A 16,710-nucleotide genomic window follows, 5' to 3' on the forward strand; every position below is an offset into this window, starting at 1 on the left:
GATATTTTGCAAACTATATAGATGAGGGGATAACAATTAACAAATTAACAACATATGACTAAGTCAAAGTTTGTGTTCATATGGGATCTTAGATTTGGAAGTGAGTGGTTTATTTTGTCATCCACGATTGTGTTTTGTAGTGCCCCACGATTAACATATTCAAGTTGAAGTAGTTTAGTAAGAAAAAGTGGAGCTTATCATTAAATAACTAATTAAAACTGAAACGCGACTGATGTGCATGAAAAGAAAAAGATTTATGTATAATGAAATTATTATATTTTGGAAAAAAATTGTGTTTAAAGCAAAAGAAAAAGTTGACCTTGGGGTCCGTGAACTTTGTTTTTTTACTCAATTTGATCTAATGAATCTTCGGTGGGAGAGTTGTTGTGGGGGTACACCTCATCCAAAGTCAAAATAGATCACAAAAGTCAATAGTCAACGTTTCATCCAAAGTTATAGATCACAAAAGTCAATAGTCAACGTTTTGATTAGGAGTTGCATGGCCCTGTTGAGTGGGTGAACATGAAAAAAAGTTGTTTTTTATCAAGGTTTTATTCTAAGTGGTCTTCAGTGTAAAGGTATAAAGATATAAAGAATTAAAGATGATATCTTTTGGATTCAGTCATGAGTTTTTTCTTTTCTTTTCTTTTCTTTTCCTTTTTTTTTTTTTTGTTAAGTTATAGAATAACAAATAAATTTAACTTTTTTTTATTAGATGCATGATTGACATATTTAGCTATGTTTGTAAAATTGCTTTTTGGATTGAAAATGTTTCGGGTATGAGACGGGTTTGTTAACCTTAGACGTACTTGATAATAAAACAATGTCGCATACTTGTGGGTACATTTTACTTGTACACCCAAAACCCGATCATAAACACATCTAAAAACCATCTTAGAATATAATATACTCAATTACACTTCTAACAACTACATAATTTCAACAAAATTAAGAAACTTAAATAGGTTCGTGTTAATATAATGGGTTCACCAAATACCATACATGTTTCAAATGTTTCAGATGTCACCTAATAGGCTAATATCATACCCATATCTAAATAATTCTCCCAAATGTTTCGATTTTCTTATCGAATTGAGATTCTTATACCATCCCTAGCTATTTCCATGTTATTTAGCTTTTAAAAAGCTAAGATTGATTCTTACTAATAATATTTGAACCATAAATTCAAATCAGGGTACATACAACATTAATATACTAGCATAAACAGGGGCACAGTATAGTGAGGGCAGGAGGGGCGGCCGATCCTTCGAACTTTTCGCTCATTAGTGGAGAATATGTAGTTTTCGTATAAATTTTTTGATTCTAAAGTGAGAACAAATTCATCACATATCTATTAAATAATATTTAAGTAACAAACTTTTGTTAATAACACCGTTATGTTATCCTTGCTTGTTTGTTGACAAGATTATGAGTAGGTAAGAACCACCATTGGAATTTATAGTGGGTAAAATATATGGGAAGAAAGAGAGGGTACGTGGGTTTCTCAACTCATGGGGTTTTTACTATTTAATAGATATGGTTGAAGTATCTGATAACAATATTTATCAAGTATTTATATTACGTACACAAACCAATATGCAATCCGTGATTATGCTTTTGGCAATTTGTAGTTGTATACTTGTATAGTTTGTTTTTTTCTATTCATGATGCTCTTAGAAATACTAATTGGTTCTTTCTTTGTTAAAACATGTGTATGATTTTGTTTGTTTTTTCTCTCAAGGCTGGGTAGTGTGGAGTAAAACCTCATGCTCCTCGTCTGCGCAACATAGACTAATGGAAAGAATGCCCCCCCCCCCCCCCTCTGGCTATGGCGGGGTGGTTTAGCTAAGGTTAGAAAAAGAAACTTGATTGGTTGAAATGAGGACCCTATTTTCTCTGGTGAGCGTCAGCGTTAATGGCTTCACGGAACAAGAGGCACCCCCTCGCGGTGTTATGATGGCGATGTGGCACTAAGCCACACCGCATAGCCTAATAACATCAAATTGGCCTTGCTTAAAAGCATAAAACTAAACTTTATTCACTCAAATTGCAAACTACAGAACCCAAAGGGACCCTCTCCACCATAGGCGGTTCTTCACGATCTCATTCTCTTTCGTTCCCTACCGGACCTAACACAGCGCTTGATTTTAAACCATCGTTCGAGAAAGCGAGCTTTAGCCTACAGCAGGTTTATCCATTGAACTTATGGAGTCTGATAAAGAGGAAATGTTTTTCATGGGCCAACAAGAGGAAAACGGCAAGCAGAGTGTTTCTGCAACTTGCATATAATACAGAAGTAGATGGTTCTAATAAAGATAAAATCGAACCCCAAGCAGTCAAAGTCAACATCCCAACATGATACAGAAGTAGAGTATACAATTAGAAAGTCAACATGAGCTTTAGTTATTAACAAATAAGACGTTATTCCATTTCGATCAAAGGTAAGGTTTGACGTTTAAGGTTTAAGCGAGCACTACAACATACATCATCTATAATAAGGAATGAAGAAATGTGGATAGTTTTCTGGCAAAAAGTAGGTCTTGTGAATCAACACAAGTATATTATACCTAAAGCTGTAAACTCCTTCAAGATTAACCATCTAATTTCCTGTACAAGAATCTTTTATATCATCTCAGCTAACTCCCGTCCCAAAAATACGGTAACCCCAGCCTTAGTCAACCTTAAGATAAGATCCCACGCACTTTTTCTTACCATCTGGCCGCCAATCTCATACTTCCATCAGCAAATCACAAAACCGAGATACAAAACGGTGATTTGCATTACATGCAATTGTTTCAAGTTGGTTGCCTTATTGATCACTTAGAATAATACCTACCTGACCGACTAGAATGTTTTTACCTGAATCATTGATAAACCAACTCAAACTAACATCACTAACATGGTGTTAAGAAACTAATCCATAAGATAACAAGACGACTAACCTTTTTTATCTAGCTCTTATAGTCACACCCGTTGCTTTTTCGAGGTCAACCTTTTTTTAAATGAGGAGCGATTAGAAAATCCAGTTTAACCAACCACAATGCTACTGCAGACGATGTTTGGGGCATGGATGCAAAGCTTGCAATAATATCATCCAAATCATAATCAAACCCAAGAGCTGCGTCACTTTCATACACCCATTCTTTATTGATAGAACCAACGAAATCAGAAAGAACCTAAAATATATTTATAAAAAGATAAAAATATCAGTTGGCTACTTTGGTTTAAAATATTTATGCGCGCGTGTGTGTAAGAAATTTTCAAAGTACCTGTAGCAACTGCACCAGAGTGGAGGTACGTCTTAACCGCTTGACCCATATGTTATGTGCCGATTTTGTCCAAGCACCCACCATTGCACCCTTAGGCATAGATGACTGCATATACAGAATTAAAAAAAAATAAAAACACCATAAACATGTTTTGATATAAAATATTAACTAGGGCTCACCTCAAGTGTGTATGCTGCAGCTTTAAGTGACTGTAACTGTGATGAGAAAATTTTATGCTTTGGAAACATATCGAGGGCTGAGTCATCCTTACACGTGGCAGCATGAATGGCATATCGTTCTTCTAAATCAAAATCAAGCTCAAATGTCGTATGACAAATCCTACAATGTTTCTCATCTCTCCAGTATAAATCATGACAGCTCACACACCTAGCAAGTGAATCAAGAAACGACTTTTTCCCATGTTTAGCTGAATTTAGGGCGGAACAAAACGAGTTCCATAACCATACATCATATTGTTGAAGGCGACACCATTTCTGTTTAGTCTGCTCTCTATTTCCAATCGGAATAGAAACAATAGAAACAGCACTGGTAGAAGCCAGATTATCGTGTTGGGTGTAAGTTAGTCCCAGTAGGTTGTCCACATCAGACACGGCTGATGAGCTGTCATCTCTGGAAACACTCCTTTCAGATTCACCTGAAACAGCCGGTAAACCAACTGTAACATCAGTATGCGTACGGGACATAGCTTCACAAAGAGAAGCTCCGTGCTTTTTAAACGATGAAAGAAGATGACACTCTCTTCTTCCCATTTCGTCCAAAGCTGAAATTAAGTTTGCTAAATCCTCTTCGGTTTCAATCACTTCCCAGTGACCATCTTCAGATGATTCGAAATAAACCCTCTTGTGGCCCGGATCGCACGTGTTACATGGGCCTAAGAAAATCCAGTATCGATTATACCTACGATCTGATCCCAAAAAGATTGATTGCATGGGATGTAAATCATTTATAATTTCTATTTCTGCTTCACTATTACTTTTCTCTTGGATCACTGAGATGATTCGTGAAGAATCAACCGGTTGCATATCGTGTACTGTATCCGACTCACAACTACTAATCAGCAGATTGCGCTCGTTCTCAAGTTGCTTTGCGGTTGATCTCTTTATTTTTGCTCCAGAACCAATATGATGAACGTTGGAAACAGAGCATGATGCAGGTTCCTGTAAGGTTTTTTACATTTCCCAACATGAGACACATAATATACATACATATATACACATACAGGATAAGAGAACTATATTAGTTAAATTACCTCCATTCTTATACTAGAACCAGCACTAAGTAGATCAATCAAAGCCAACAGGGCGTTCAATTTCTCTTCAACATTTAGATCGGAATATTCACCTTCCATAAGTCCCAATAACCACATTTCTCCAGGATAGCTCTCATCAATTTCGGAGATTACGAGTAACTTACTATCCTTGTTTCTAGTAACGTTCTTTTGTCCATTTATATCAGGAGAATCGCTAATATCCTTGGGATCATCGTCAACACTACCGTAATCTTCAAGATCAGATTCATCATCCTCAGAATTCTTAGTGACGGAGTTAATGCGGAGACGGTATGTAGAAGAAGATATTTTCTCGAATAAAGTAATATCACTCGACAGCATTGAGCTTACTAATTGTTCTACTTCATCAGTTGCAGCCGCAAGCTTCAATCCATCGATCTTCATGTAGAAAATATGAAATTGTTAGATAAAAAATCCACTGATAATGCTCATCTTACATTGGGTAAATGCCAAGGTTACTTACCGATGAATACGTAGCCAGTTCGGATATTTTCATGCCGTTATTCCCTTGCAATGATAATATATTAAACAATTCACCCTTTAGAGTACCTGGGCTTAAACCATATTTAGCCATCAAAGCAGCTTCCTGTGAGTCAGCGACGGAATCATTAACAGGTTGTACAATATAATAACCAACTTTATAGATGTATGGTAATTTTGTAATTCTTTTTTACCTTGTTGGGAGGTTCCTTAAGTGATGTGTCGCGCTTTGAACCGAATCCAGCTGCAACCAACACCTGGCGTAATATCTCTATCCATGTTAGGGAATTCAAGGATTTCTTCCACAGTTTTAGGACAGAGTCTTCGTGTTCAACCTGCGAACGGAGATTTTAAACAGATTTTATTAAACTCGTAATTTTCCATTTAAACAAATTAAAAGGTTTTAATCACTAATACTTACTGATTGAAGCAACCCACGATACTTCCAGTTCTTGCTGATATGAGATACAAATCCACTATCCAGTTCTTTCTCGACACCAGTGAGAAGCAGTTTCAAAAGGGCTATATTAAGTTTTCCAAGTAAAACGGAATCCTGAAAATAGTAAGAAGAAACAGAAAAAAAAAATATGTCGTTTAGCTAATTTGGTGATTAACAGAACCTAAAGAATTTAAAACAGAATTTCTCTAAGATATGTACACTTGGATTGAAAATAATCACTAACCTTGTCAATAAAAGCTTGTGCAAGCTCATCAAGTGTAAAGGACTGGATACCGATTATTACAGCATACGTGCTAACAAAGTGAAATATCTGTCCACAAGAGTCAGGAAACTTTTTAATAACAATAAATTAATATACAATGGAGATCAGAACTGACGGACCGGACATGTACCTTAAAAAGCTTTTTAACAAGTTGTGGTGAAGAATCCCACGGCTGCATATGCAAGGGTTGCTTCATTCTGACTGAGTTAGGAGGGAACTTTTCCAGCAAATCTAAAACAAAATTTGAACCGAATGATCACTTAACATTACGGATGTTATATTATCAAAATGCAAAAGGTAAAAAGTAAAAAAGTAACCACATCTAAATGAACTAGACCTTTGCAAAGTGAACAACCATGCAACCCATTGGCTGCACAATGAGCACAGCATGTCAACGGACTTGATGTTTCTTGCAGTTCTCTTAGTTCCAGCTCCTCATCATCCACTAGCATTGCATATTGGCTTTGATCTTCTTCGTTTTTCGCTCCAACCAAAGCAATTTCACATGTTTCCCTCCGTGTTTGCTTTTCCGTATCAACTTGTTCACATCTCACCTTCAAAAAACGACAAAAAGACAACAGATCAACAACTGCAACTGCAAACCCCTGTAGCAGATACTTCTATATACATCAATAACTACCTTTTTAGTTCTAGTTAATGATTTCTTCTCTTGTACTTTGTTCACCAACCTCCTCTGCAAATGAACCACTGTAAGTAATCACACTAGTTTTGGTAAAAACACCAAGAAGATGAAAAGATTAAGAAAGAGAAAGCAAACCGTCGCGGGTTGTTGTCTTCTAGACTTCTTTTTTCCTTGAGTAGGTGGTTTTCGTGAAGTAGAAGGTGAAAACTGAGAACAAGTTCCATCTTCATTGTCAACACATGCTGGGAGAATTACAGCATCAGGATTTGTTAACTGTCGAATTGTCATCAAACCTTTTCCGATACCATGTTTCTTGACTGAATTACCCTCCTGGTTTGTAAGTCGCCATACTGTCATCAAACCTTTTCCCATACCATGTTTAAATGAAGCAGTATCTGGAGGGGTAATTTGGTCTTCAACATTGGTAGGCTTGGAAGTCTGTATAATAATATAAAAACATAGCATCATTGGGTCACAAGTACTCACAACTACAACAGAACAGACGGTTTGACTAAATTACACCAGCTGAACTAACGAGTTATACTCTCTGTACCTTTTGCCTTTTAAGTGCTCTTTGTCTTTCTTGGCAAGCACGATGAGATATTACTGAACCTGCTGAGAAAAAACAGAAGACTTCGCAATTACATATATGGAAGAATTTAAACACAAAGCACAAACCCTAATCCATAGTTATTAAAGGCGTTAGGCGCACTTAAGGCGCATAGGTCTCGCCTGTGGCCTAGGCGCATAGCGCAAAAAAAGCGCGGGCCTGAGAAAAAAAAGCGCACAACAAAAAAAACTTAAAATATTTTTATATAATAGAAAGTCAATACTATTCTTCAAATAAAATAAAACTAAAGCTATTATATAACATTTTATATCGTCTATTTAGTACCAAAAGTTATAAATGTTTGTTTATAAGTGTAGAAAAATAGTTTTCGTTAGATAAAAGTAGGAAATCTAGCTGGAATCTTGCCAGAATTTAAAGAATTTGGCCGGAAACTCTCCAGAATCTAGGAATCTCACTGGAATATGCGCATGAACCATCACCTGAAGAATTAAAGCGCAATTGCCTTGACTTAAGGCGCAATTGCCTCGCCTTGCTAGGAAATTGGGCCTAGGCGCAAGAGGCGATGGCTTTTAACAACTATGCCCTAATCTACCTTTTTCTCTACAAAAATCAGTTACAACTTTTGTAGCTTCATCATATCTACTAATGCTCCTTTTGGCAAAAAATGAAAACAGGTTTTAGGAGAATTTCATGACCACTTTCCAAACAAGAATCATATGAATGCAAACCCATATGCACTTCTACTGTACCATGATTAACGCTCATCAGGTTATTCTCTGTTGTATTTGTAACTGGTATAGCATCTGGTTATGATAACAAAAAATATAATAATAATAATGATGATGATGATGATGATAATGATAATAATAATAATAATAATACACCTTTTTAATGAATCCAAAAATTTATATAACTTAACTAAAATACACCTTTTTCTCTAAACTTTGTCTATTTTTTAAAAACCTCTCACATCCGACCCTCTATCTCTATCCCTATCTCTATCTTACTCACAAACAATTATTTTATTGCTTTTTCTCAGTTTGAAACACTCACAAAATCATTCTTAGACATGTACTATCAGCTCTCAAAATGTTCTCTTCATTTTAGAGACTCCAATGTAGAACATAAAATACACAAAACTATATATTTTTCCCTATAATCTATAGAAAATGCAGTTTTAGAGATCCGAATGGAAAACCAAACATCAATTATTAGTTTATTATACAGATGCTATCAATTACTGCGGATAACTCAACACGCATGATACAATAACTAAATCCTTCGAACACTTACGCACAAAATAAATTCACGAAACATCAATTCAATCACAACATCATTCAACAAAACATTGAAAAAACACGATAATAATAATAATAATAATAATAATCACCTTTAACAGTACAGAATCGAAAAGCATGAGAAGGAAGATCATCAAACTCCACGCCGAGAGGAGGCCCGTCTTTCCTGAACACTTTGCTCAAAATATACTGAGCAGGTAACAAATCATCCTGTATTTGTAAACCTAATTTCGAATTCAGCTTTTGCGGCTGTTTTCTCTTATTCGAATTGGCGGCAAGCTTCATATTGTTTTGATTGCATTTCTTCTGAGGAATTTGGTGCTTACCGCGAGCTTGCTTGTTCGACATATCAAGAAATTGCAAGGTGTAAGAAGGTTAATTCGTTAATGGCGTCGTGAAATTCATTGTGATTGAAGTCTCACTGAAGCAGAGACATGGAAATGAACGAGGCGTGAGTGAGAGGGTTCCAGAGTAGGGTTAAGGGTTTTGGCTTGGGTTTTGTGGTGATATTTTTTCGATTTCTTTTTTACTTTTTCTTTCTTACAGGATTAAAAAAATCAGGATATTTTAGTCATTTTAATTTGTAAGGATATTTTGGGAAATATCTTTCACTGGTCCCTAAACTTTGTTCAACTCCCAGTTTTAGCTCAAAACTTTTGTTTGGTACTTTATCTTAAATCAATAATTCAATAGAAGTTTGTTTGGTACTAAAGTATAATTAGTATTAATAGCAATGCTCAGGCCTAAATATTGATGGTTGAATTTGAAAATAAACATTTAAACATTAGTTTTTCATAACGCACCTCCTTCAAACTCGTTATTCTCGAATTACATAAGAAAGATGGATATAGAGATAAATACTAGTTGGGTTAGCTATAGGTATGTATTGTATGTCGGTATCTTGTATGGTTACTCGTGTTTATCCAATGCATGATTGTTTTTAGGATTAGAGTTCTTCATGTCATTAAATAATATCCAGAAAAGTTATAATTACTTACTTAGGTCTTTATGGAAGAGAGTTCTCCTATTAGACCGCTCGTAGTGGGGCGTTTTTTTTTAAATTTTCAAAAATAACGCTCTATAACGCCCCGGTAGCCGTTACACCCAGCGTTACCGGGCGTTATTTTCGAAAAGAAAATCACCAAGGCGTTTTAATTAAAACGCTTAAAATTTATGGGGGGGCGAGATTTGTACCATTGACAAACGGTCATATTTATTATTTTTTTTAATTTAAAATATTACCCACTATATATATATATCAACCCACATTCTCACATTTTTTATAAAAAAACCCACTTTCTCTCCTACTTTCTCTCCCACTTTCTTCTAATTTTTATAAAAAAAAAAAAAAAAAAACCCACTTCCTCCTATTATTTATACAATCATGCATCCATACCGACCCCCTTTTGGTGTCCCCGCAAGACCCACGAACCCGAACACAACCCAACCGCAAAACCCGTATAACCTTCAAGACATGGACCCGAGCTTTTTAACGTACGCGGCTTACTTGAGTGGCGCCCCTCCGTTTGTGCCTCCCACTTTCGGCTATGGTCAAGCCGGCGGGTCTCAACCGTCACAACCCGAATCCGAACCCGATGTCGATGTCGTGCCGGAGACGCAACCTGAACCGGTGCAAGATAAATCGAAACGCGGCAAAAGGTCGCATAAGAAGAAGGAAAAAGACGAACCTCGGCGTACAAAAAATATCATTAAATAGACGAAGGAAGAGGAATTCACGTTGACTCGGGCGTGGCTCGACATTTCGGAGGACGAAGAAACCGGTAACTATTTTATATATATATTATTTTACTTATTTAGTTACTTTATTTTTTAACATACAACTTACAATTTTTTTTTAATTTGTAGCAAACTTTCAAACGGACCCCTTTTTTGGGATAGGGTTCGTGCACTCTTTTTTAGCACGTGGGGTCAAGGCGAACATCGGGACAAAGATTCCATTTCTAGCAAATGGACCGACATCAACAACAAGTCTCACGCGTTCCAAGAAGTTTACCAACGTAACTACGATACTCGTCCGAGCGGTGAAAGTGACATCGGGGTTTTAACGAGGACTTTGGAGGAGTTCGAGAGGACGAAATGCCCTTTCACGTACTATAAGTGTTGGGAGCTACTACGAAAAAGTCCAAAGTGGGCGCGTTAATCCAATGACGTCTAGTAGTAGACGTCGAGCTAAAAGGTCAAAAACATCATCCTCCGTTGACCCGTCAACTCCGACATCGGATGCCCGCAATGTTGATTTAAATGAGGCGGTGGACGTTGACGAGGGAATTCAAGAAGAGTTGGTCTGACCCACCGGTAGAAGAAAGGGAACCGGGAAAAAAACGGTCGAGTCGTCTTCCGATCTCGAGTTAAAGGAAGATTTCGAGGAGATGAACCGTCGTCTCCAAGACATTCGCGACCTCGGCCACCAACGTTATGAGATTATGAAAGAACGAGTGGCCGAAACCAAAAAAGTTTAACGAGATGCAAGAGGCGAGGCAAATGGTTGGACATTGAATTTTTGTTCAAACCTATCGACTACAAGGCATTGCGTTGATCCTTGCGCAAATGCGTCGCCAAAAAATTAGAGAAAAATATGGACTCTAGATCATGTTCCTTTTTTTTTAACTTTATTTTATTTTTTCGGTTTTTTTTTCTGTTTTTTTAATTTCTGTTTTTTTTTCAGTTTTTTTTTTATTTCAAGTAGTGTAATTTTTCTTTTTAATTAATGAAGTTTTTTATGTTTTAAATTAAAAAAAATAATTGTGAAATGATTGAATGGGCATTATTGGCATAAAGCCCCACTACGCCACTTTTGCTATAATGCCACAACGCTGACTAGGATACCACGTGTCGGATAATACCCCATGATGGAGGCATTATACCAACTTTCCACTACACATGGTCTTATTAGGAACTCTTGGTATTATATATCCTTCAGTGGCTCAGTTGGCACTTGCCTTCAAAAATGGCAAGTAGTAGCAATTTACAATGACATTCTATCAAGATAGGTGAGCTTAAGGTTGGAGTCAATCTTTTATCATGTTGCACCAATGGGATCACTCGGTAATGGTGTCGTAAATGAAGGGAATTCTACGTCGAAATCCCGATCCTCCTATAAATTTGTGTGAGCAATTGTTAAAGATAGACGCTATAAATTGCTTCATCGTCTCATCAACAAATATGAGGCCAAAACCCTAATTACCATTAATATAGAGTGTGACAAGAGAAAAAAAAAAAAAAAAAAAAAACCTCCCATGCTAATGAGAGCAATTTGAGACAACAATGCTGCAGTGTCGGCTTTTTAGTAAGAGTGGAAGAATATTGCATTTAGGCTAAAAGGTGTGGGGGTCATGGTTGGGACATTATTCGCCACGTAAGAACATGAATGAAAGGTTATACCAACCCCTTCCCTAATCCATCATGGTTTGCATTGATTAATTCTTTTTTTGTTAGCAACTACATTATTGTTTATATTTATTTTAACTTAATAGATTGTGTATGTATCATGCATGATTAGTTGCAAACTAACAATGGTTACAACACTGGGCAAACAATTGTATAGGTGCACAAAATAACCAGTTAATTAATCGTAATCGGTTATTAATCGTTTGAGGAATAATCAGTTAGTGGTTGTTTTTAACCGTAGGTTAGTAACCGGTTAGGGATATTTAGTATAGTAACCGGTTAGCCAGTTTTTTAACCAAAAGACCGGTTAACCAAAAAAAATAGATAGAAAAAAAACAGTTATTAACCGAAAATAAACGGTTAAAGTAATTAAACGGACCATTTAAATAAATAACTAGTTAAAGCATTAACCGCCTAAAGTCAAAAAGTGAAATTAACCGGTATAACTGGTTAACCAAACCGGTTATTGAAAGTAACTTGTTTGTGCACCTCACCCGAGTATTATTGTTCTAACGACGGGCCAACATATGAATTACTATACTTGCAGCCCACAATTATTAAAACTAATTATTGTTCCGCCACTAATTAGCCCACCTACCACAACGGCATATATTTAGAGAAGCCCACAATCAGTTTCGGTCCAAGTAACAGTTGACCAAGGCCCGTATGCAACAAACTGGTCAGTCCGATTCATACCAGTCCATAGTCCATGAACACCCTTTACTAATGAGCTGGACCTTTTTATCAGTGCCTAAACTCATAATACTTATTTTTTCTTTGGGCTAAGGAAGAAAGGAATGGAATGATAAAAATTCATTTGTATTCTGAACTTTTTAATTTCTGTAATTTTATATCAATGTTTTAAAAACCGATTCAAACCGGCCGCTTGTATCGGTTAAACCGTCGGGTAGAACCGGGTAAACCACCCCTGTATACCCGGTTGAACCGTCCAATATAGCCAGTTAAACCGTTTCTGGGCCAAATTTGATACGGTATAAAAATCGGATTTTAAAACATTGTTTTATATCAATGTCTTATTATTTATGGTATAGCATTATCTTCCTGGTAAATCAGATGAAATAGGGTGGGGGTTGGGTCCAATGACAAAATCATTGGAGTTAAGAGTGGTAGGTCAAGGGTTCGAAACCTTGGTTTGGAAAGGCGAGCTTGAAGCATGAAGTGCCCGAGGCGTTAGGAAAAACAATATTTTTTCCCAGAATCGTTATTTAACGTGAAGTGTTTCGTGGAGACACTTTAAACCCGAAGTGCTAGGTATGTGAAGCAACGCTTCAGGCCCAATCAGGTCAGATTTGGGTTTTATTTGGGCCCTCCAATAGGATTTCATAAGGGGCCCAACAACTTTTAATCATATCAGATTTGGGTTCTTTACCCAAAAAAAATGTTGCGACCCCTCACTCTTTTGCATCGATTAGTGATTAAAGGCTATTGTTATGTTTATGTTTTACGTGACTTTTGACTTCAATGTTTGTTTTAATTATGTTTCTTATGTGTTTAAGTGTGTTTTATAATGATATTTTTGTGTTTATTATTGATTATCAAGTAGAATATGTCTTATTGATGTATGCAAACATTTCTTTTATTTTGAGCGCCTCACATACGTGAAGCTCTCGCCTCACGCTTCTCACGTGCGTAAAGCGTTTGGAACTAAAACGCTTCGGAGCACCTCGCGTTATATTAAACCAACATGATACCCAACATAATACAAATGTATGAATTTTGTGCGTAACTACATGATCAAACGCCTGGACAACCTATGAAAGACTTGGTGGTGAGTCGTTCAGACGCAATGGATGCATAACTCTTGTAAAATGAAGATGTTATTATTCTAGGTTTTTACATCGAATTTCGTTCCATCATGTCGAATGATATATGATCTTCTTCTGTTATATGATGTTAATATATTTTGTAATTTGATGGTGAGACATGAGGTATTATCATATATGAAATTGTGGCATTCTTCTGAGCTTGTATTATAAATATAGGGTTTGAGCGGATTCAATGCGTAAATGGGGATGAAGTGATGACCAATGATTTTCTTCTGCACGTGGTCTTCCAAGTTTGTTTTTCATAATTCTTATGATTATTTACATTATTACTTTCAACAACTGACTTAGTATTATCTTAATTTAATTTGAGTGTTTGTCTATTTCTCTATAGGTAAACCATGCTATTTGTAAAAGTGAATAAATATGGGTCATCTAAATTTTTAAAGAACTGACGATCACGCATCAACCTCTTAATATTCGTTATGCTAGTTAGTAGTTTTAAGTTTATTTTAGTAATTCTGCTAATTAAATTAAACTAGGATTGCGACCCGCCGTACTGCGGCGGGGATTCTTTAGTTATAACTAAGTCAATCTAGGACCCATACGTTATGTTAAACCTGTCAAACAGGGAAAAAATAGACGATGTAAAACGTTCACCCACACACGCACGTTGCGTCGTGTTAACTCGCAAAATTTAGAACGAAACGTAAAAACGTTAAACCAAAGACGCACGTTGCGATGTGTTAAGTCACAAAATTTAGAACCAAGCATAAAGCGAAAAATTTGCGGAAAATGAAAACTATAAAGGACCAAAGTTGAAAGTAAAAAAAAAGTTATGAGAATATATTGGAAAAGATAAAAAGTTTTGGGTTAAAAGTAAAAAAAACAAATATTTTTGAGTTAAAAGTAATTTATGAAAAATATTTTTGGGTGAAAAGTAAAAAAAAATCAATTTTTTTTGGAAAACCCACTAAACAAACGTTACGACAACCATATGAATAACCATTTTTTCTTTAAAAACCTCACAAAGCACACCCCGCGTTGCGGCGGGGCGTAAAACGATGTCAAATAATACTACTGTCACACAACCGTCATCGACCACCAACACTGACTCGACCTAGGATATGCGTGTTGCGACGAACTTGTCAAACATAGAAAAATAGAGGTAAAAACGTTGAACCACACATGCACGTTGCTTCGTATTAACTCAAAAAATTTAGAACTATACGTAAAACGAAAATTTGCGAAAGATGAGATGCATAAGTGACAAAAGTTGTGAAGTTAAATTGCAAATAATGAAAAGTTTTGGGTTAAAGTTAAAAAAACAAATTATATAGGGTTAAAATTGTAAAAAGTAAAAACCTTTGGGTTAAAAAAAGAAAATCAACTTTTTCTTTTGAAAAACACACAAAGCACAATGTACAAGTGATAATGCACAAAAAAAATTGCAAACTTATATATGGAATAATAAGAGGATTGAAAATAAAACTTTCTTATATTGAGTTTTTTCCTGCTAGTTACATCAATTTATTTAACATAAAATAACTTTTATACACTATAAAATCAAGTATTTTTTTATCTTTAATATGTGTATAAAAGGGTAATTTGGTCATTTTATATTGCCAAAGAGTTTTAAACATTGGCATTTTAGTCAGTGACGGAACTAGAAGAAAATTTTAGGGTATCCTAATTCTTTTACCGTACATTTATACACTAGAATATTTTTACCGTATATTGATACAATCATACGCTGTGAATTTTTTTACAACTAAAGTAGTTATTAATAACTAGACCTAGCCTAACATTCATTTTCGTCAGATAAATAAAATTTACACATAAATCCTATATCCAAAATTAACAAGATCAGTGACGGAATTATAATTTTTTTATTGGTAACACTAGAATTTTTTTCTATGTTTGCTAGTGTATATAAGCTACTAGGTTATAACCCCGTGTATTACACGAGTTAAATAAATAAATTTTATATACTAAATAATAAAACAATATATTTTTAAAAACCTCCTTTATTGTACGGATTGAATAAATATCATTTTTAAATATTAAGTAATAAAAGTTATATCTATAAGAATCATATTGTACGGGTTGAATAAATGTAATTTTATATATCAAATAATAAAAAAACGTATATCTTTAAAACCACGTGTATTACACGGGTTGAATAAATGTAATATCTTTACCAAATAATAAAAAAATTTACATCTTTAAAAACCCTCGTGTATTACACGGCTTAAATAAATATGATTTTATATACCAAATAAAGAAAATTATATTTAAAAAACTAATGGGTATACTCGGTACACGATAGATATGGTTACTGCGGAGATGATTATTGAAAAGAATGATCAAACATGTTATTGAAGAAACAAATAAGCAGTCATTTGAGTGATAAAATATAAATTATATTTAAAAAAGTCGTAATAAATCTAATTTTATATATAAAGTAATATTAAAAGTTATATACAATTTGTTAAAAATTATATAATAAAATCGATATAATAATTTTTTTAATAACGAAAATAAAAATAAATAATATATTAATACAAAGTTTGGTTTTGGTGATAAATAATTTGGTTATTTAAAAATATCTTAAATTAATAATATTTAGTAGGAGGTTATCTATAATTAATTAGAAAAAATTAAACTAAAGAATAATTATCATAAGATATTAAACTAAATAATATTTAGTTTGAGCGTTATCTATAATTAATTAGAAAAGATTAAACAAAAACAAAACTTATCTATAAGACATGGCCTAATATAATGACAAGTGTCCTTTAAATGGTTTCTTTTATTATATAGTAAAGATAATGATTAAAAAACTTTTGTTTTGATATATTCATAGTAATTAATCAATTGATTTAATATTAACATAATTAAAAAAAACAAAATGACCGCACGCTTAAGAAAAAAATTAAAACAAAATGAATGATAAGCATTGCTCGCTTAAGAAAAATTTTAAAACAAAATGAATCAAAAGGATAAGCATCGAATTAACGTTATTCTTTGTTATTTTCATTATTTTCATATGAATATACAATTTAATAAATGCTTGATCATATAGTAAGCAAATTTTGAGGAATAAGGAGAAATTGCCATGTGCCATTATTTGGAGTCTTTTATTAGAATTTAGATTAGATTAGATTTTAACAATGTATTTTTCTATGGTCATGGTTTTTTTTATTATAAAAATGGTTTTAGAAAA

The 16,710-nt window shown here is 34.5% G+C and overlaps 1 protein-coding gene across 2 annotated transcripts; it reads right to left on the reverse strand.

Annotated features, from left to right (window-relative positions):
- Positions 1 to 2,379: 2,379 nt before the first annotated feature.
- Positions 2,380 to 8,800, reverse strand: LOC110904553 (homeobox-DDT domain protein RLT3). Of its 2 annotated transcripts, none has more exons than XM_022150398.2 (15): positions 8,385 to 8,800; positions 6,977 to 7,035; positions 6,559 to 6,861; positions 6,421 to 6,474; positions 6,118 to 6,334; positions 5,911 to 6,011; positions 5,742 to 5,828; positions 5,480 to 5,611; positions 5,253 to 5,393; positions 5,042 to 5,164; positions 4,540 to 4,956; positions 3,449 to 4,447; positions 3,270 to 3,374; positions 2,943 to 3,176; positions 2,380 to 2,859 (listed from the first exon to the last, which is right to left on the reverse strand). In XM_022150398.2, exons 1-14 carry the CDS (start codon positions 8,638 to 8,640, stop codon positions 2,988 to 2,990), a joined length of 3,183 nt encoding a protein of 1,060 aa, XP_022006090.1. In that variant the 5' UTR covers positions 8,641 to 8,800; the 3' UTR covers positions 2,380 to 2,859; positions 2,943 to 2,987. The 2 variants fall into 2 exon arrangements, with proteins under 2 accessions (XP_022006090.1, XP_022006089.1); XM_022150397.2 differs by having other exon boundaries at positions 6,977 to 7,038.
- Positions 8,801 to 16,710: the final 7,910 nt, after the last annotated feature.

Source organism: Helianthus annuus, chromosome 14 (assembly GCF_002127325.2).
Source record: "Helianthus annuus cultivar XRQ/B chromosome 14, HanXRQr2.0-SUNRISE, whole genome shotgun sequence".
NCBI classification, from domain to species: Eukaryota; Viridiplantae; Streptophyta; class Magnoliopsida; order Asterales; family Asteraceae; genus Helianthus; species Helianthus annuus.

Excerpts from the sequence above, each read along its gene's own strand:
- LOC110904553 (XM_022150397.2), bottom strand. The coding sequence starts at position 8,640 with ATGTCGAACAAGCAAGCTCGCGGTAAGCACCAAATTCCTCAGAAGAAA. Across the intron at positions 4,448-4,539 it reads GTTCTAGTATAAGAATGGAG|GAACCTGCATCATGCTCTGT; the intron begins GTAATTTAACTA and ends AAAACCTTACAG. Across the intron at positions 3,375-3,448 it reads CTGCAGCATACACACTTGAG|TCATCTATGCCTAAGGGTGC; the intron begins GTGAGCCCTAGT and ends CTGTATATGCAG.